The following is a 19,013-nucleotide window of genomic DNA, read 5'->3' as shown; positions in this document are numbered from 1 at the left end:
GGGGGGGGGGGGGGGTGGGGTGAGGATGTTTCCTTTCTCCTCACCGCTTTCTTCAGGGTCGTGCTTCCGAAACCCCACTAGCAGGTCTGAGGAATGGGCGAATAATTTTTGCCTCAGGGCTCTCAGGGCTGATTCCTCTACCCTGCTGATCCTGGGACAGGAGAAAAGGGTTTAGGAAAAATTGAAACCTGAGGTAAGTCCTGGCTCTAACACGCTCCCTCTCTCACTGTCAGTACCTCAAGCCCCTAAGAGCTCAGCTCTGGAGAGAAGTGTTTCGGCGCATGCCTCCTTCCTGTGCCTCACTTTCCCCAGCTGTATGTGAAGGTGTGAACCAGATCGGGAGCACTGGTCCTCCCTACTCCGGGGACCAGCCTGAGAGCATCATTCCTTCCTACTCCAGGGTCCAGACTGGAGCGCCATTCCTACTCCAGGGCTGCGGTGGCTCAGGTCCAGAGAAGGATCTCCCCGGAGGTCACGTGCTCTAAGCAGACTGTGCCTCTATTGTTCCATCCAAAGACGGGTATAAAAGGGCGTCGTCCTCACAGGGCGAACATGGAGATTAAGTAAGTAAATTCATAGTGGGCATTTAGCAGAAAGCCTGCCATGTGCCACTTGTAATCATACCCAATCGTCCTGTTTTCCTCATATTTCATGATTATGTTAAGCAGAAAATAAGATTTACATAAAAGACAAAAAATCACTAATCCAGTCGTTTTTTAAATTATTTTCTGATGGGGAAGTAGTCCTGGGATGGAGCTTTGCCTGTGCTAAGCGAGTGTTGTAGTTACAAACTACAAAGCTACCCCAGTTTCCTCATTTTTGAAAAGTAGGTCAAGCAAATAGTTGTGGGCCCAGCACATGGCCCAGAACACTCAATAAATCCCTGTAACTGAAGGGGCAAGAGACGTAAAGGAGACACAAAGCAAATGTGCTTAATTTGTAATGTGTTGTCCAAGGCCAGCCATTCTATAAACAGTGAGAGGCTAACCCATCTTTTCAAAGCATTTTTTTAAAGCATTTTTGTCACATTTGATAAAAATATTCATTGCAGGTCAGGTGTAGAGGTATGTGCCTTAGAATCCCAGCAGAGACAGAAAGTTCAAGAGTAGTTATGGCCGTGTAGTGAGTTCAAGGCTAATCTGGATTACTTGAGACATTCTTTCAACAAACAAAACAAAACAAAAAGGTTTGCTTATTTGTTCACTTGCTCTTTCTTAAAGAAGAAAAATGTTTGTTGCAATTTAAATTATTTAACTAGTAACTCATATGTGGGCTCCATTAACCGTTAAAACTTGGTCCAAATCGCATGGGTGTAGGAGTACATGAGCTTTGTCTAGAATTTGTTGTCATGTCATAAGCTACCAGATGTACAGGGGCCTGAAAAGAATTGGTGAGAGGAGTCATTTGGATAGTGCCCTTCCAAACAGTAGTCACCCATAGTTACGCAGGGGCCTGGGGTGGCAAAGCCTAGACAACCTTCTGGATGGATGAGGTTCTCTGGAACTCTGCCTGGCGTGTGTGTGTGTGTGTGTGTGTGTGTGTGTGTGTGTGTGTGTGTGTGTTGATCATGTGGAGCCCAAAGATGGAAATCAGGGTTTCTGGCTTGGTTGCAAACGCCCTTACACATCAAGCCATCTTGCCAGCTCGTCCGCATAGATTCTCCTTCACGCCTGCTGACATAGGTAGCATGACTATGACACGACGCCATGGCCTCGCGGGCTGAAACCCAGGCCGGCTGTGCCGTTACTGTAGAAGTAAAGTGAAACAGTAAAGGCGTGCCAAATGACTGTTCCTCTGAGAGAAGCAAGCGACAGGGGGTGGATCTGAGGCTTTGGGACAATCCCCCTTATTTCTAAGTGCTCCGTGTGGCTGGCACGGTTGAAAAGTGACTTCCGGGAAAATTGGGTGGACTACTTATGTAACGCACTCAGATGTTTACCAGGAGTGGAATTCTTTTTGATCTTTTTATGAAAACACACTCACGCACGGTGACCGTTTTTGTCCTGATGACAGCTAAGTCCTAGGAAGTCACAGCCTCCCAGTGCTGGCTCCTCCCTCTGGAGCAGCTGCTTGGCCCTGTGTGGCGCTCCAATGGGTGGCAGGTTTGTTTGCTTCTTTATTTATTTGTTATAAAGCTCCAAGAAGATTTAGATTCACAGGAGGGTTATATTTTCTGTGGGAAGTTTACGTTTCCTGTCACATTTTCTTTTGGAAACAGTTGGACTCGATGTTAAATCTTAGTACTTGAACTCTCCACCCACTCAGTTCATGCTTTGTCTGTTTTGGTTTTTAATTTGGTTTGCCTGAATAATTAAAGAAGATTGTTCACGGGAGTAAACCCAGACCTCTCAGCGAGCGCACAGTTACCCCGAGGCCCTCTTCCCCGTGGGAGGCAATGAGGAATAGTCATTAAACCCAGGAATGCTGCAATCAGACCACCTGAGTGGAGGCTGCCTACCCCACTCCAGGCTCGCTGAGTTCTGCCTCTTAGTGAATTCATCTATCAGCACGAAATTGATAAAATGAGATGGATATACTTCACAAACTCAGTGTGACATGCTCTATGTAAATTCTTCATAACTCTCAACATACATTAAGCTCTCGGTGAGGGTTAGAACTCTAAATCACCTCAACAGATACCAGTCATATTTTATCCCATGCTTCCTTCCCAGAAAGGCTCACCCCTAACAAACCTGTGCTCTGAAATCCGTTTGCTAAGTTCCCAGGGGAAAAGACTTGGGGTAGCGCAAATCCTTCCCGGGGTAGCAGGAAATAGGAGAGTAACATTGAAAGCACTCAGTGTCCTGCTGTCTGGACCTTCTCCAGAGGCCCCTGTATTGGTGATGGGAGGGTACAGGGATCTGGGCAGGCGTGTATGGAGGAGCGGGCTGCTGTCCTTTGCTGGGGTTTGCTTGGATGTTGGGAACTTGGCTCGCAGTGTGGTGATGGAAGTTTTAGAGGATGATGTCAAAAACAAGGTCCTTGGGTCATGACCCCTCCACCCCCCAGACTCCCTGCTACCACCGCTGCACACGAGATTAAGGCAGTTTTTGTAGGACTCTTGACTGAGTTATGTGAGCTATTAAGATAGAACCTGATGCCTCCTCCTTTGTCTGCTTTGGACCTCAAGATGTGGCCTTTCCCCTGATGAGATGCTACGTGCAGCTGTCCTTCACCAAGGGACAGACCAAGGGATTGCCCAGTCTTACACGTCCAGCCTGCAAAACTACATGCTAAGTAAGCTCATTCCCTTAGCAATACCCTGCTTCACGTACGTCCTCATAATAACTGTGAACAGAATCAGGCAGGTTGGGTAAGTGCTCTTGGGAGGCAGAGGCAGATGGAACAGGAGAAGAAAGGTCATTCTTAGCTATATGTGAGGTTGTGGCCAGCCTGGACTACATGAGACCCTGTCTAAAAAATTAAAAGAAAGGAAAAGTCTTGCCTTTACCAGGCAGTGGTGGTGTATGCCAGGCAGTTCTCTGTGATTTGAGGCCAGCCTGGTCTACATAGGAGAGTTCCAGGACAGCCAGGGCTGCACAGAAAAACCCTGTCTCAAAAGACATAAAACAACAAACAAACAAAAAGGAGGGAAGGAAGGACAAGTCTTGCCTTTGCCTCATGGTTAGTCTGTGGGTCGCTTTGTTAGCTTGATACTGCACGATATGCGGAGCCAGGGCTGGCCCCAGCTTCACGTAGGCTCCTCTGTTGCTGCCAACTTCATAGTAGTTGGAGGCAGAAAAAATGGTTAACACCTGAATCAAAACGGAAGCGACACAGAATTTATGCATGCTGAGGGGCCTCCGTCCCTGATCCCATTGGCCAAACCTACATCCCGAGCTGCTTCTCACGCCCATCTGTGGCCCTTCCTCCCATCCGTCCCTCCTTTCTCCTCTTCCTCCTCCTCCTACACCCCTCTCTCTGTCCTCAATGCGATTAGGGAATTGTGACTTAAGTTGTAGACCCTTACATTGATTGGAGATCCATAACATGATTTCACATCTTTCAGTGCAGCCTAGAAGCAGGCTGGGTCTTATGAACTTGGACAGTGGTTATGTGTGCCAGGCAAATTACTTCTAAAGCTAGTGAGCTGCCCCAATGCAGGGTTTTCTTAAATTTTTTTTTTTTTAATTTGAGTGTGTGTAGCCGTATGTGAATTTACATGGTTGTGTGTGTGTGTGTGTGTGTGTGTGTGTGTGTGTGTGTGTGTGTATGTGTGTGTGCGTGCATTCATACAGTGCCCAGAAGTCAGTGTCAGATTCCTCAGAACTGGAGTCTCAGGTGGTTTTGAGTCCTAAGTGAAAAGGCACTCGTGCACACACACAGGCACACAGGCACACACTCATAAACCTTGAACAAATCCGAGCTGCCTTGAACAAATCCCAGGCACACCTGGTTGTCGGCTCCCAAGAGGAGCTTTTTGGAACCACCCCTGGAACACAGATCGGACAGCTGCAGAGGCTCAACCCACCTTGCGGTTATGGCAGAATTCATAGCCCTCAGGTTTGCATTCGTGGGAGCGAATCAGGAATTGTAACTTGTACTTCTCCAGCAACCGTTCTGTCACATCAGGCCCAAAGTAGCAGCCTCCTCCTCGGATAGTGTTGGCCTTGCAGCCTTCCTGAGCCATGGGATCACTCCACAGAATATCTACAACCTGGGATGACCGAAAGTCCACATCCACCCAGTCATTCACAGGGAAGACAGAGGGAGGGTGGAGGAAGTGGGGGAGAGGAAGGAAGAGAGGAGGGAAAAACAAGACAAAGTGCATAAATGTCTATGTAATCAATATTTGGTACATTTATATTCTGAAGTTTTATTTACACACACACACATATTTGTAATGTGATTGGGTGTTTTGCCTAAATGTATGTCTGTGTACCATGTGCTATAGTGGCCCAGGAGGCCAGAGAGGGTGTTGGTTCCCTGAGACTGGAATTACAGATGGTTGTGAGGAGCATATGGGTGCTGGAAATCAACCCAGGGTCCTATGGAAGAGTGACCAGTGCTCTTAGCCACTGAGTCATCTCTCTAGGCCCCCATGATTATATGTTGGATGCTTAGGGCTGCCTTTAAAAAGATTTGTCATATCCTTTTGTTGTTGGTTTGGTTTGGTTGGGTTTTTGTCTGTTTGTTTGAGATGTGGCCTGGCATGTGGTGAGTTCCAACACAGCCAGTGCTACATGGATTAACCCCATCTCAAAAGAGAAAAGAAACACTAAGACACCAGGCAGCTATTTAGGGGGCCTCCCTGACATGACCTTGCCCCTGTAAATGTCCCTTCCTCTATTTGCGCGCATCTCCCATTTTGGCAAGTGCTGGGCCACACTGTGTAGTGCCTACTCCATACCTGCCTGTCTTGACAAAATGGCTGTGTTTTGGGGGTAGCAATGTGCACAGCTTTATACACTTCCAGACTCCCTTGCAGCTAGGAGTGGCCAAATGACACAGTTCTAGAGATCTGGGGAAGCCCTTACTTTTCTGAAAACAGAGGACATAAGCTCCTGACTAGTTCTCTTGGTCTCATGCTAGAGCAGCCAGCTTGCTGCATAAAATTATCATAGAGAATAATCTACTAAGATAATAATAATAATAATAATAATAATAATAATAATAATAATAATCCAATAAGGTTTATTGGATCCATCCTCAGCTGATGTCAAGTCCTGGAACAGGAAATTTTTAAAGATTTATTTATTTATTTTATATATTATATAAATATATAACAATATATAGCAATACTGTTATATAAATATAAATGTATTTGTGTATATATATATTCATTACTTACTAATTTATTTTATGTATACACGTGCTCTGTCTGCCTGTACACCTGCAGGCCATAAGAGGGCGCAGATCTAGATGGTTGTGAACCACCATGTGGTTGCTGAGAATTAAACTCAGGACCTCTGGAAGAGCAGCCAGTGCTCTTTGCTGCTGAGCCATCTCTCCACCCTGCCCTGGAACAGCCATTCTTGGGCAACAGCCTCCTGCAGCCTCTCCCCACTCATTACAAAACCTTAACATGGTTATTAGGCAAAAATTAATGACCTTCTAATTCCTGATAGAAAGAGGGGTCTGGGAAAACCGCCCGCATTCACGCAGGAGTTTTCATCTGTGTGTCTCTCCTGTGGCAGGCAAATTCTCTGGCCATGCTCACCTGCTTCCACTCCTCCGGAGTGGGCTCCAGCGCCTCTCCCGCGGCACCCTCACAGTCGGCATCTGGGGCCACCGGCGAGGGCTCCCCCTTCTCTCGGATCCCTGGGAAGCCGGCTAGCTGTCGGCACCGCTCCAGTTCCAGGTCCACTGAGCGCCGCACGGGCCGGGATAGCTCCTTGGGGCCGACAGAGCCACAGGGGATGCTGCAGGACCGGCCGGCTTTGTGGGCCTTCAAGCCAGAGCCCGGGTGAAAAGGCGAAGAGGGGAGCGAGCGGCTTTGAGGAAGAAACCACGGGGTGGGTCTCTGTCCAGAGCTTGTCTGGGTGACTTTCCTCTTCTGCTCCTCCCCGTTCTCACTTTCCTTTCTCGTTTTGCACCTCATGGTAGAAACAATCTAAACGTGTCAAATAAATAAATGACAAACAGATGAACACACATGCGCGCGCGTGCGCGCGCACACACACATACACACACACACACACACACACACACACACACACACTCAGTTGCAAACTGAAACGGTAATCTTTCAGACTTCTGTTCTGGCCTTCAGGTCAGTCCTCAACCTTGGAGTCCACAGACAGCGCTGCTCTGTGCAGTGTTCCTGGGCCGAGGCCAGCACAGAGCCCGACAGCAACCCTTAGAAGTTCGTACAGCAAACCCGTAGAGCACCAAATGCAAACACAAGATTGGCAAGCTTACATCTTTTTTTTTTGGTTGCATTTCATGTTTAAACTATTCACGTCTAACATTATTTTTGCAAGGCACAGAATAACATCCGGTATCTGGCGGAAAACGAGCCGTGTGAGTGACCCCTGGGGCTGCACACCGCAGGCTGTCCTCACTTGTCAGTCACACAGCCTAGGTAAGGAACCCTTCTTTTGCTTGATAATACCCACAACTGGAAAAGCAGCGATGCAGGGTCAGGATCAGGGCATGAAACATGGACCGGCAATTCGCGGCTCTGACAAAGGGCACACAGGGAAAACAAAGCAAAACAAACAACCAAAAAATTATCCTATGTGTGGTCTGGCGCCATCTGCTGGAAGTCCGGGATCGCACGGCTCCATACAATCGTTTTGTAGAATAGTGGAAAGCCCAGTCTCCAAGGACAGGTAAGGGGAAACGCTATGATTGCTAAGACCTTACCTGCTACAGAAGGGACAGGGGAGAGGAAGAGGGAGCTCTTTAATCAGCTTGCGCTGCTGGTGGCTCAGTCATCATGGTGAAAAATAGACAGAATGCTGTTCTTAGGAAAGACAGGAGTCTGGTGCAGAACTGCGTGGCAGTGAACAAGAAGACGCCAACCAGGCCCGGGGCTGGCCTTCTTGGGCTACCTAGAAGGCTGAGGAGCTGTGGACTACCAAGAGTTCTGTGGGTGGCAAGTACGCCCAGGATTCCCCTACCCTCACCCCATCCCCGCAAATAGAACCAGGGTCACCCCAGGGTGGACTGCCTTAGGACAAGAACAAAGAAAGGTCCCGGAGAGGGCCAGCAGGACAAATGTGACTTGGAAAGAGTCCACAGGAGGCGTGTGTCCACGTGGGACAGGCACTATCAGATCATTTCCTAGCAGTTGAGAGAGAGAGAGAGAGAGAGAGAGAGAGGCTGAGGTCACCTTGTTCCTAGCCAGCCTCTCCTAACTGCAGACTCACAGCAAAAGGCCAGTCATCAGTGGATGACTGTCACCTGTCACCTCTCAGGAAAGTTGAAGGATTCCATCATCATCCACTCCCGGAAGTGGAGTCTTATAGAGACTTCCTATTGAGCCCTTCAGCCAAGGTGCTATCCTGTACAACGTTTGTAAGTAAGTCAGCCCACTTTCTCAACAGCGCTGCGAGAGAGTGTCATCGTTTACAGACAGCCAGGTAATCTGAGACACAGAGAGAGCGAGGCTCTTCCTGCACTGGTTCCAGAAAATCAGATTGGAGCGTCCCCCTCCTCTGTACTCTCCCCAAGGGCTCCCCAGGTAGTACAAACTGCTGTGCCAGTGCCATCACAGAGCTTTGCCAACCAAATGTTAGGAAGTTAGCGTGTGCCAAGCCATGAAAATAAACCCTTCCTTCGGCTCCTTCCAACGTTCCTCCCACTAATGTTTTCACAATTGCATACAGTTCTCCCTAAGAGATAACTGGCTCTTGCTGTAGCTTGCTGTCTCGATTTTCAGACAGAAGCATAGCCGAACAGAAGGTTTGAGATCAAAGTTTGGGAAATATAGAGCTTAAAGAAAACCAGGTGCCAGGCAACATGAGGATTTAGCAGGGGAAACTCGGCTAACTGGCTTTCAGTTTTAGGGATCTACGCTCTCACAGATGTAAGTGGGCGGGGGGGGGCAGGAGGATGGAGAGAGGAGGAGATGGGCGAAAGGGCAAAGTGAAATGGAGTATGGGGGCTGGAGAGACGGGTCAGCAGTTAGGAGCATCTGCAGTTCTTACAGCGGACCCAGGTTCAGTTCCCAGCACCCACAAGGCAGCTCACAACAGTCTGAAGCTCTAGTTCCAGTCCCATGGACTCACGTGACCTCTGCAAACACCACAGGGTGTGCATACATCTGTAAGTGTGGAGGCTGAATAGACTGCTCAGCAGGTAAGAGTAACAGCGTTTGCTGTTCTTGTATAGGCCCAGAGTTCAGGACCCAGCACCTGCGTCGCTCACAGCCACCTGTAACTCCAGTTCCAGAGGCTCCAACACCTGCTGTCTTCTGGCCTGCACAGACACCCAGAGCCCTAGAAAGGTCTTTAAACATCAATGGCCCTTAGGATGTGTGCAAATGCCGTAAGGAAACCTGCAACATTAGCCGGGCTGAGCACGCACTTGTGGTCCCAGCACTTGGGAGGCACAATGGGGAGACATCACAAATTGGAGGCCAGCCTTGACTACACAGTGAGTTCTAGACCAGCCACAAATTTAAAAAAAGAGAAAACAAAACCAACCAACCACCAACCAAAATACAAACAAAACCAAACGCAAAACAAAACAATGTGGTGGTGCATGCCTTTAATCCCAGGCTAGCCTGGTCTACAGAGAGAGTCCAGGACAGCCAGGACTACACAGAGAAACCCTGTCTCAGAAAAACAAAACAAAACAACAACAAACAAACAAACAACAAAGCCCCCACCAAACAAACAAACAAATTTGAAAGGCTGAAATGCCCCCAAAGCAGAAAGTGAGCCAGTGAATGCTACCGAGCTCTCTTACCAGCATATACTAAATATCTATCTTTTTCCTCTTAGATCATTGAGTTTGGGTGTACAGTGGTATATAAGTTGTCTCTTGGTCTTTGGATCACAAGAAGTCACACCAGACCCTGATAGGCAGAACGGAAGTACAGAAGTACCTTGGACTCCGAGGTAACTTAAGTGTGGAAGCCAGGTGCCATGAACCTGGTTCTCTGTGGTGGAGGAAGAGCCTGCAGAGAAGTCTGGGAGGCCACATTACAAACAAACTGACTCCTATCTTCCTCTCTATCACCCTTAGGAACGGGCACCCTGGGAGAGACTGTTACTGCAAACTTTCCTTGCGGTTTGAACACATTCTTGTGAACTACAAAGGAAAAGAAACCCTGGGTACCACTCAGTGTCCATAGAAGAGAAGAGTGTGCCTTTTCCTTCTTCTGTTCTTTTTACTTGACTAGAAGCAACTGGCGCTCACGCGGCCATCTTGGACCATGATGTGCTGTGGCAGGTCAGCAAGACAGAATTCCCAGTTTCTAAGAGGCTTTGGGATGTTGCTATAGAGCTTCGTTCACACAAGGAAGAGATAGACATGAAACACCAATGTTTGGACCATTCTGCCTGTGCCAAATGTAAGCACGGTTTTATAAGCCGTGTATAACACGCTTGACATATGTGCATTTAATCTTCACAATGCCAATAATATAGCTCATTCACATCCTCATCATACAGGCTAGCCTGTCCAAGGTCACAAACTCCAAGCAACACAACCAGGATTTTTATCCTTTTCTGCCTTACGTTTCAAGCCAGGCTTTGGCCACTCAAGTAACTCTTTCTTACTTGCATACTTTGTGGCAAAGACTATCATTCCCTTCTAGACCTGTCTTCCTTGTTCCTTCTCACAGGATGGAAACTGCAACTTTCTTGCTGGACAGACGTCCAACCACAAAACAGGCCATTTCCAGCCTCCCTTCAAGTGTGGGGGTCACTATGTAGCCACAGTCCGATGGGGGGAGGGGTGTGGAGTCTGTGCAAGTTCTGGATTGTTTTGGAAGGGGCAAGAACACTGTTTCCCCTTCCCGTTCCTCCCTAGTGTGCAGGCCCTGGGTACAGCAGCACATTTTCTTGGCAATACGGATCAAGGCTTGGAGGTGACACCCTAAGATGATCCCTTAGACAGTGTCACAGCACAAAGTTGCCATGTCGCCTGATGACTGAAAATTCCAAGACTCAAAGCTCGAAAACCGCGTGCTGTCCTTCCTACGCGACCAGCCCCACTGCAGACACTCAGGAAAGTGCCGCAGAGAATGCCTGGGACAGCTGGAGGGAGGCTGCATGAGGTGCGTGAAAAGTACAAGAGTTATTAGGAAAGAGATGCAAAGCTTCTGTTTTCTGGGTCTCGATTTCTAAAGTCAAAGGGACGACGGAAAGCCATTGCTCACCAGCTATGCTCCACACCATATCACTTCCTACCCTTCTGCCAGCACACGGAGCTGTTGTAGGCACCTGGAGGGCAGACGGGGTCTCCGGGTCATTTTCATGTCTCCTCAGCATAGACTTTGCATGTGGCAAGCAAGCACCCTCCCCCTATGTGTTCCGGGTGCTGAATACACCCGGGTCGAATTTAGTGAAAGGCGATCGGGATAGGAATTATTTGGGAGCTAGAGGCCCCTCTGGTATGATGATAAGGGGCTGTGATTAGAATGACCTAGATGAAGGATGGCAAAAACACAGCGCTGGCTGCTGTGTGTCCCCTTGTGTGCTTGTGACGGACATTGCCAACGGATCGCGGCACACTTGCTCCCTGGGGACAGCTGTGGACCCCCAGCCCTTTCTCCACACTCAGCGCTTACAGTGCCGCTCCCCTCACACCGACAGTGAAGCCGGACAGACGGTGAGAGGCTAAGCCACACTGAGTACCTTGTGCCGGTCTAGCTTAGCCAGAAGTTCCAGGTCAGTCCTGTCGGAGACCCCACCGTGAAGGACAAGGACTTTCTCGTCAACCAGAGTGGCCAGCGGGAGCCAGCAGAAGACGTCTTGAAGGATCCTGAGGATTTTCTTCCCGTGCGTCTGAAAAACGACACCGGCAGGATGTTCAGCTTCACGGAATCAGGGTGAAGGGGAAGCGCGACTCTGAGAGGGGCTCACCTTATACTTATGCATCACTTCCTTGGTGAAGCCGTATCTGCACACAGAGGCAAAGCACACGGGAAGATGCGGTTAGTGACAGAAGCCATGGCGCCATCGCATCTCATAAAAATGTTTATTCTGTTCGTGTGCCCTCAAGACATGTAAAAAAGAGGCAGAAATAATCACCAAGAAGTTCAGAGTTTTGTCGCTGTTTCTGGGTGGAGAAATTACGAGACATTAGAATTCTTTTCTTTTTGTTTATCTAGATTTCCTACCCTGTGTGAATTGAGTTTTTGTTTACACGCTTAAAAAATTTTGTTATTGTTTAAAGCTAAAGATATTAACATGTAGAAATATAATGTTCTTATTCCAATGGTAAAATAACATGGAATTAAAAAATTAAAAAAATATTATATAGTGTGTGTTCTTTCATAAATTAAAAAACTTTTATTTTTACCTCAAAATTGAACCCAGGGCCTTGTGCGTGCTAGACAAGAGCTCCATCCCTGAGCTGCAACCCTAGCCCTAGGAAAACTGTGTTTAAAAGGCTCTAAAGTAGGGTGGTCTAGAGAGGTAACATTTTTACAACTGAAAGGAAGCACCCAAACAGCTGGCGGGTCTGGGCTTGTACCGTAAGTTCACCAGGTGGTCCTCGTGGTTTCCTCGGTTAAGGTGGAACTCTTTGGGGTAAACCAACATGAAGGCAAACAGAACCATCAAGACCTCCACCGAGTCCTTGCCTCGATCCACAAAATCACCGTTGAACACATACGCCCTCTCTGGCGATGGTAGGCCATTCTTCCATTTGGAGATGAGTCCACGAAGAGCCCATGGGGTAAGAGAAGAGCACATTAGGCCAAAGGCAGCAGGCAGCACGTGACGGCTAAGTCAGAGCCATAGCCAGGCCCCTGATCCCTGCTTCCTCCACATGGGAAATAGCAGCAAAAGGGGAATTATTTTCCCCCACGGTGTTCTATTCCCTTCCCAAAGAGCTGAGGTTAGGAGATGTCCATCAGAATTGACGTTTGATGCAGAGACACAGCATTGCTGTGTGGCCTGGACCAGTGGATGCTGTGCTCCTGACATGGAAGCCACTTTCAGGTTCCATAATAGTGCTAACAACTGCCTTGGACTCATCGGGGTTAAATAAGGTAATACCAGGCTAAGCCAGGTAGCCTACACCCGTAATCACAGGAAGGCAGGAAGGATCAAACTAACATTTGGATTTGCCTAAAATTTACGAACGTAGAGCAAAATAGAAAGCAAAGGTGACTTTTATACCATGTGTTGGTGTGTAGGCACAACATAACACATGCCATTTTAAAATAATTTATAGAAATATAGGCAACTGGGGCCAGAGAGGTGGCCCAGCAGTTAAAAGTAGGGGCTGCTGTGGGCCCTGTTGCCTGTTTTTCAATCCCTTCCTCCTGGTGGGGGGCCACCTGGACAGGCCACAGAGGAAGAAGATGCGCTCAGTTGGGATGTGACTTGATATGCTGGGGTGGGTGAGTGGGGTCTCCTTCTCTGAGGAGTAGGGGAGGGGGGAGAGGGGAACAGGGAGGGAGGTTAGAATCGAGAGGAAAGGTGGGAGGGGTCTACAATCATGATGTAATTAAGGGCTGCTCTCTTACAGACAACCCAGGCTTGAGTCTCAGCATTCACATGGCGGCTCACAACCATCTGTAACTCCAGTTCCAAGGGATCCAGTGCCCTCTCCTGGACTCCGTGAACACTGCATGCATGCAGTGCACAGAAATACGTGCAGGCATAAAAACAAACAAACAAACAAAAAACTACACAAATAAAATGAAATAAATATTTCTAAATACAAGCAATAATGGCTAAGCATTTGTGTAATGGAGAGTATACTTTTAAAGTAAGCCTCAGCGCAAGAATGCAACTTAATTTGAATGTTCATACCTTATAAAATATAAATATTAAGTCATCCAACTGGCCATGTAGATCTCCTAACAAAGAAAAAGAATTTTAGTTCATGCTGACCCTTACTTTAACAAGAAAAATACTGTGCCTAAAAGTATCGGACAAAGTTAGAAACCTACTAATTTAGAGAGAATTGCTTTGATGTCACCTCATTGCAAATGCAGTTATTATTGAAAAGCAGAAAACAAACAGTAAAGACTCATGTTGTTACTGCAGCAAAGGTGGGGCAGAATAGTACAAGGCACTGCTGGGGCCTTAAATCACTTCAGTTAGAAGCTGACACTCACTTGTGGACCAGTGTTGGGGGACTGTTCAAGAGAATTTACAAAATCCAAACCTTAACAAGAAATCTCCTTCCCACATGTTGAAACAATGATTTTTACGTTTCAGATGCTTGCAGGGTGAGCAAGACCTAGCCACTGGACTGGTTCACACCCATTGCCTGCATCTCCCTCAGCTGGGTGTGTGTGTGTGTGTGTGTGTGTGTGTGTGTGTGTGTGTGTTTCCGTCCACATGGATGCTACTGAGCAAACAGAAGAAGATTCGGCACAATGGTGCAGGATAGAAATAATAGCTCTGTAAGCCTTGAAGTTTCCCAAGTACCCAGAAATACAATGTCTGCTCATATAAAAAGGTTGGGTGGGGTTGTTCTCAGTGTGGATTGTGAACTTGGAGTCACTAAGAATTGCTTCTCTGGACCACGTCTCCTTTAAGTAAGTGAGGGACAAGTAAGTGAATGGTCAGCTGAAGGAGACACGGTTGGACTTGCTCACCTGCTTTCTCTCCTCCCTCTGGCTCAGCTCCTTCTCCTGTCCCCTCTCTATGGTAGGCTTTTCCCATGTGTGTCCGGCCAGGGATGGCGGCTCCCACCAGCACTTACCACACACTGTGACCTCCTCGCTGTAGCAGGTGGAGACCCGGTTGATGTTCGGTAGCTGGGCCAGGTGTTTTCTGGCCTCATACAAAAGATTCAAGACGTAGCGGGCATGGAGCTGCTACCAGGAGGAAGGGGCGGGATGCAAGGACACAGCACCATCAGGCCCCGCTTTGGCTGGCGAATGCCACCAAAAATGCCACCCCAGACCCCCAAAGGAACCCAGTCAACTGTGGATGCTTCACCCAACTCTGCTTTCCTTTCCACTTTTCTCCTCCCCCATTTGTCCCTTGTGGAAGCACTGAGCTGCCTCCTCTTTGCTGTCTAGTCTATAACACTTTTCTTTGCCCTCAGGGAGCAGTGCGTGACTGTAGTAGCAATGTATGAATTAGTGCGCGTACATGGATGGTGTGAACGAATCCCGACATTCCCGAGAGACAGCATCTGCACTGCTTCCATCTTGTCAGAGAAGGCAAGGACTGTCATCTCTGCACCTCTCAGAACTGAGCCACTGGGGCTTCAAACCAAGACACTGTTTTGCTTGGACCATTGTCTGCTGGCTCGTCTCCCTGCTTCTGGCCTCACCTTGCATGCCAGTCTCAACTTGGCAAGAGCTGTAATTTTATTATTACACCAGACAGGTTCTCACTATGAACCCCTGACTGTCCCAGGGCTCGCTATCTAGACCCAGTTAGCCTTGAGCTCACAGAGATCTGCCTGCCTCTGCCTCCCAAAAACTGAGATTAAAGGCATGTGCCACCAGGCTCTGATGCACAGTGACCGTTCTTAAAGAGCAAGCGGGAATATCCCTCCTTCACTTCTGCCACCGCAACTCTTACTTGTCCCCTGGATTCCTCCTTGCTAACCACAGTGGCCTTCCTGAGGTCCCCGGACAGCCCTCGAAGTTTCTGCCTCAGTGCCATAGCACTTGCTCCTCTACTCAGAACATCGTTCCCAGCGATCTCAGCTGCATCCCCCAGCAGCCGGACCTTCGCTCTCCTGGGATTCTGCAAAACTGCCTTCTCTCCGCCCCCTCTTCCTTATCTCTCAATACTTCCTGTGCTACCACATATGGACTCTTTAGTTTATTATTTCCTACCCCACTAATAGGTCAGGGGCTCGAGGGTAGCTGCATCCCCAGGGCCCGATCGGTGTCAGCCTCCCAGCACTCCTCATTAGCTTCCTGGATGCTGAATGAACAAAACAGCGAAGGTTTCCATCTTAGAGGCTGGCTGACGGGCCACAGGAATCTGCCTACACTTCCAGGGCTGGGCTCATCTGCCTTTACTCATGGATATGAGTTGGGAGGGGCCCACGTTCGCGCTTCAGCTTACTTGTCTCAGCCTGAAAGCTTCCACCAGGGCGGTGGCATGGTCAGGAAGAAGGGGAAAAGAGAGGTGCGGCCCTGTGTAGCTGTCTGGCACCTCTATGGACTCATAGTCGCCGCCCTCCTCTGTCTCCACATCCTGGGCGAACCTTTCCTCAGTAAACATGCGGTTCAGGAAGTCTCCTAGTTCAGACACAGAGGGCAAAGGCACGCCAGCTTAGGAGCAGACTTTGAGGGACCGTTAATGCCAAGGGGTGACCCTGCTGGTGTGGCACTGGCTCCAGCCCAGGATATCACAGGGGAACCAAAGTGAGGTGAATAAGGAACGCAGGAGGAAGGTTACATTTCTGTGTTGGTACAATCATTTACTTTTTAAAGATCACCAGAAATAGGCAATGGAGAGAGAATGGCTCCACTGTTAGGAGTGTTTGCTGCTCTTCCAGAGCACTCGAGTTAAGAATCCCAGCACCCACATCCGTCTCACAATGGGAGGATCTGCTGCCCTCTTCTGGCCTTCCCAGGCACCTGCATCCACACGTGCATACACACGACTTAAAAATAAATGCTTTTTAAAAATCAAAAGGTGGGTCAGAGAAAGTCCAGAAACACAGAGGCCTGTGACAGCAGGAGGAAGAGCAAGGCAAAGCCAGGGAGGAAAGGATTCTAGGCCAGTCATCTTGTTCAGTGGGCACGGTAGCGGGTCACCATCTCCCACACTGCAGCCTCCCCCAGCTGCCAGTCTCGGAAGGTCCAGGCCAAGGGTTTCCTTTCTGGACTGAAGGGGACTGCGGGTGGCAGGCAGACAAGAAAGGTGTCAACCCCCGCCTTCCCTCCTGCCATCCTTCTCTCTAAGAGGCCTTCAACCAGGGACTCCCAGACTGACATTGTTCCAAGGTCCTGCTGCCTGGGGGTTCATTTTCCATTATTTTCCAGCCTTCCTGGGTTGCTGGCTAGTAGTCTATTCTCCCATTTCCTGCATCTCTCTCCGCCCCCTCCATCTCTCTCTCCACTCCGCCCACTTCCAGTGTTTGCCGCGCCTAGTCAACCAACTCCTTGCACTTGAACTCTTGTCTCCGGGTATGGTTACAGGAGGGCCTAGGCTAAAAGTTTTCCCTGCCCTTCATTCAGTCCCAACCTCTCACCAGACTCCCAGCCTCACCCTCTCGGTAGCCCCACCCACATCGACTCTCTCATAGTCCAGGAGAACGGACACATGGCTACTCACTCTCGTGGTGGCTGCTGGGGGTGAAATGATCCACAAGGTAGCTGAAGAAATCATGGAGCTGTGGAAGAACCAGACGAGGCTAGCTTTAAAACTGAGGGAAGGAGAATCCAGGAGTAGTTCGGACAGCTGTACCTTCAAGCACCAGGCCTGCTGCCAGGGCCCGAGGGCCGTTCCCTGTCCCCGCTGGCGTCTCCACATACCTTGACCTGGTCCTGCTGTCCGGCATACTCTATAGACTGGAAGATGTTCCAGGTACATCTCCGCCTCATCTCCAGGCGGGCCACGTAGCGCCGGTACCACCTCTGGATCAAGGCCGCTGCCTTGAAGGCTGTAACACGGATGGAGATGCAAGCCTGTGATGGGGGCTCTTGGGGACGGGGCAGGGAGGAGGGGCTCGTGGTATGCAGACCCCTTTTGTACAGGAGAGGGGGGGTGGGGGAGATGGTGGGGACAGCACTACCCACAGAGGTTGTTCGCCCATTCCCATTCCACCATCTTCCTGCCATGAATACTAACAGCACTGGCAGTTTATTGGATTTCCACTTACTGATGTTTTCATCTCACCTTGACCCCTGTATGAACCGAGATATTTGCAGTTGTCTGTGGATTCCCGAAACCACGACTGGTAATGAAGCCCACAAACGCTTTTTTTTTTTTTTTTTCTTCCACTAAGTCAAGAAAATTCACCCTTTTCATGACCTAAAGAAACCCCTTCCTGCTTCTCTTTGGCATATCAGAGTAACAGCGCCTGTCTCCTAGTGTTCTGGCCCATTGCCAAACAAAGTCTGATTCCTTGGGAAGAAGAACTGTGGGGCTGAGAGATGGCTCAGCAGATAAGAGCACTGGCTGTCCTTATCTGCAGAGGTCCCAGATCAGTTTCCAGAGCTACATGGCTGCTCCCAACTGTCTGTATTTTCAGTTCCAGGGGCCTAACACCCTCTTCTGGCCCTACAGGCACCAAGCATGTGCCTGCACAATACATACATGCAAGCAAAATGTACACACATTATAAATAAATGAATCACCTCTTAACAAGAAAAGACTCTCTCGGTAGTAGTGCATGCATAGCTTTAATGCTAGCACTCAAGAGGCAGAGCCAGGACGATCTCTGTGAGTTTGAGGCCAGACTGGTCTACGAAGTGGGTTCCAGGACAGCCAGAAATACACAGTGAAATCCTGTCTCTGAAAACAAAGCAAACAAACCAAAAAGGGAAAGAAGCATTTCCATAGAGCAATTGATTTGATGGCTAAGATGATTGTGTGACCAGAGGGCAGACAGGGTGTACAGCCTGAATTCTCAGGCCAAAGAAATGAGTCAAGTCCCTGGGAACGATCTAGAGAAAGTGAGAAATCATCACATTCTTCACAATGGAATGGCGTTTAAATGATCAATTATTTCTGGGGTTTTTTCTTTCAGTACTTTTAAGTCATCATTGACTATGGTTATGCAATATAGTGGGGAGCAAAAGCTCAGGCGATGAGACACTACTGTGTACATATAAGAGTTGGGATCTGAGGAGGCTGGGAAAGAGATGAAAACCAGAAAGACAGCAAGGATCCCATCTTGTGTATGTTACTGTCCTGGTTAGTTTTATTTCAGTTTGACACAAGCTAGAGTCATCAGAGAGAAAGGAGACCAAACTGGGAAAGTTCCTCTGTAAGATCAGGCTATAGGTAAGCCTGTATGGCATTTTCTTAATTAGTATTTGACGGGGAAGGGCTGGGCCTATTGTGGGTGGGGCCGCCCCTAGGCAGTGGTCCTGGGTTCTATAAGAAAGTAGGCCAAGCAAGCCATGAGGAGCAAGCCAGTAAGCAGCAACCCTTCCATCGCCTCAGCATCAGCTCCTGCCTCCAGGTCCTAGCCCTCCTTGAGTTCCTGTTCTGACTTCCTTTGATGGGAAACTGTAATAGGAAGTGTAAGCTGAATTAACCCTTTCCGCCCCATGTTTCTTTGATCATGGTGTTTCATCACAGCAATAGTAACCCTAACACACCTAACATTGAGGGGTGTAGTAGCACACGTTTTTAATCCCAGCACTTGGGCGGCAAAGGCAAGCAGACTTCTGTGAGTTCAAGGACAGCCTAGTTCATAGAGTGAGTTCCAGGACATCTAGGGTCACCTAGTGAGACCCTGTTAATAATAATAATAATAATAATAATAATAATAATAATAATAATAATAAT

The 19,013-nt window shown here is 48.6% G+C and overlaps 1 protein-coding gene and 1 long non-coding RNA gene across 3 annotated transcripts in view; one reads left to right on the top strand and one right to left on the bottom strand.

The window, feature by feature from the left end:
- Nucleotides 1–19,013, bottom strand: part of Ppef2 (protein phosphatase with EF-hand domain 2) — a 25,082-nt gene that overhangs the window by 5,079 nt on the left and 990 nt on the right. Inside the window, exons 2-13 of the mRNA XM_055596346.1 lie at nucleotides 17,030–17,157; nucleotides 16,830–16,887; nucleotides 15,612–15,787; nucleotides 14,284–14,398; nucleotides 13,383–13,429; nucleotides 12,094–12,260; nucleotides 11,481–11,517; nucleotides 11,253–11,402; nucleotides 6,161–6,553; nucleotides 4,472–4,657; nucleotides 3,613–3,755; nucleotides 45–151 (exon numbers count right to left, since the gene is read on the bottom strand). Of these exons, the coding sequence (XP_055452321.1) occupies nucleotides 45–151; nucleotides 3,613–3,755; nucleotides 4,472–4,657; nucleotides 6,161–6,553; nucleotides 11,253–11,402; nucleotides 11,481–11,517; nucleotides 12,094–12,260; nucleotides 13,383–13,429; nucleotides 14,284–14,398; nucleotides 15,612–15,787; nucleotides 16,830–16,887; nucleotides 17,030–17,157 (1,707 nt within the window). The remainder of the gene's footprint in view (nucleotides 1–44; nucleotides 152–3,612; nucleotides 3,756–4,471; nucleotides 4,658–6,160; nucleotides 6,554–11,252; nucleotides 11,403–11,480; nucleotides 11,518–12,093; nucleotides 12,261–13,382; nucleotides 13,430–14,283; nucleotides 14,399–15,611; nucleotides 15,788–16,829; nucleotides 16,888–17,029; nucleotides 17,158–19,013) is intronic.
- Nucleotides 6,935–11,234, top strand: LOC129668372 (uncharacterized). 2 transcript variants are annotated; one of them, XR_008718906.1, is made up of 3 exons: nucleotides 6,935–8,893; nucleotides 9,393–9,509; nucleotides 9,637–11,234. It is a non-coding gene; the product is annotated as an uncharacterized LOC129668372 (long non-coding RNA). The 2 variants fall into 2 exon arrangements; XR_008718905.1 differs by having other exon boundaries at nucleotides 6,935–9,042.

This window comes from Psammomys obesus, unplaced genomic scaffold, assembly GCF_907164565.1.
Source record: "Psammomys obesus unplaced genomic scaffold, mPsaObe1.curated_primary_1811, whole genome shotgun sequence".
Taxonomy (NCBI): domain Eukaryota; kingdom Metazoa; phylum Chordata; class Mammalia; order Rodentia; family Muridae; genus Psammomys; species Psammomys obesus.
The sequence above is the reverse complement of the archived record's forward strand: the minus strand, read 5'-3'. Positions and strand labels throughout refer to the sequence as shown.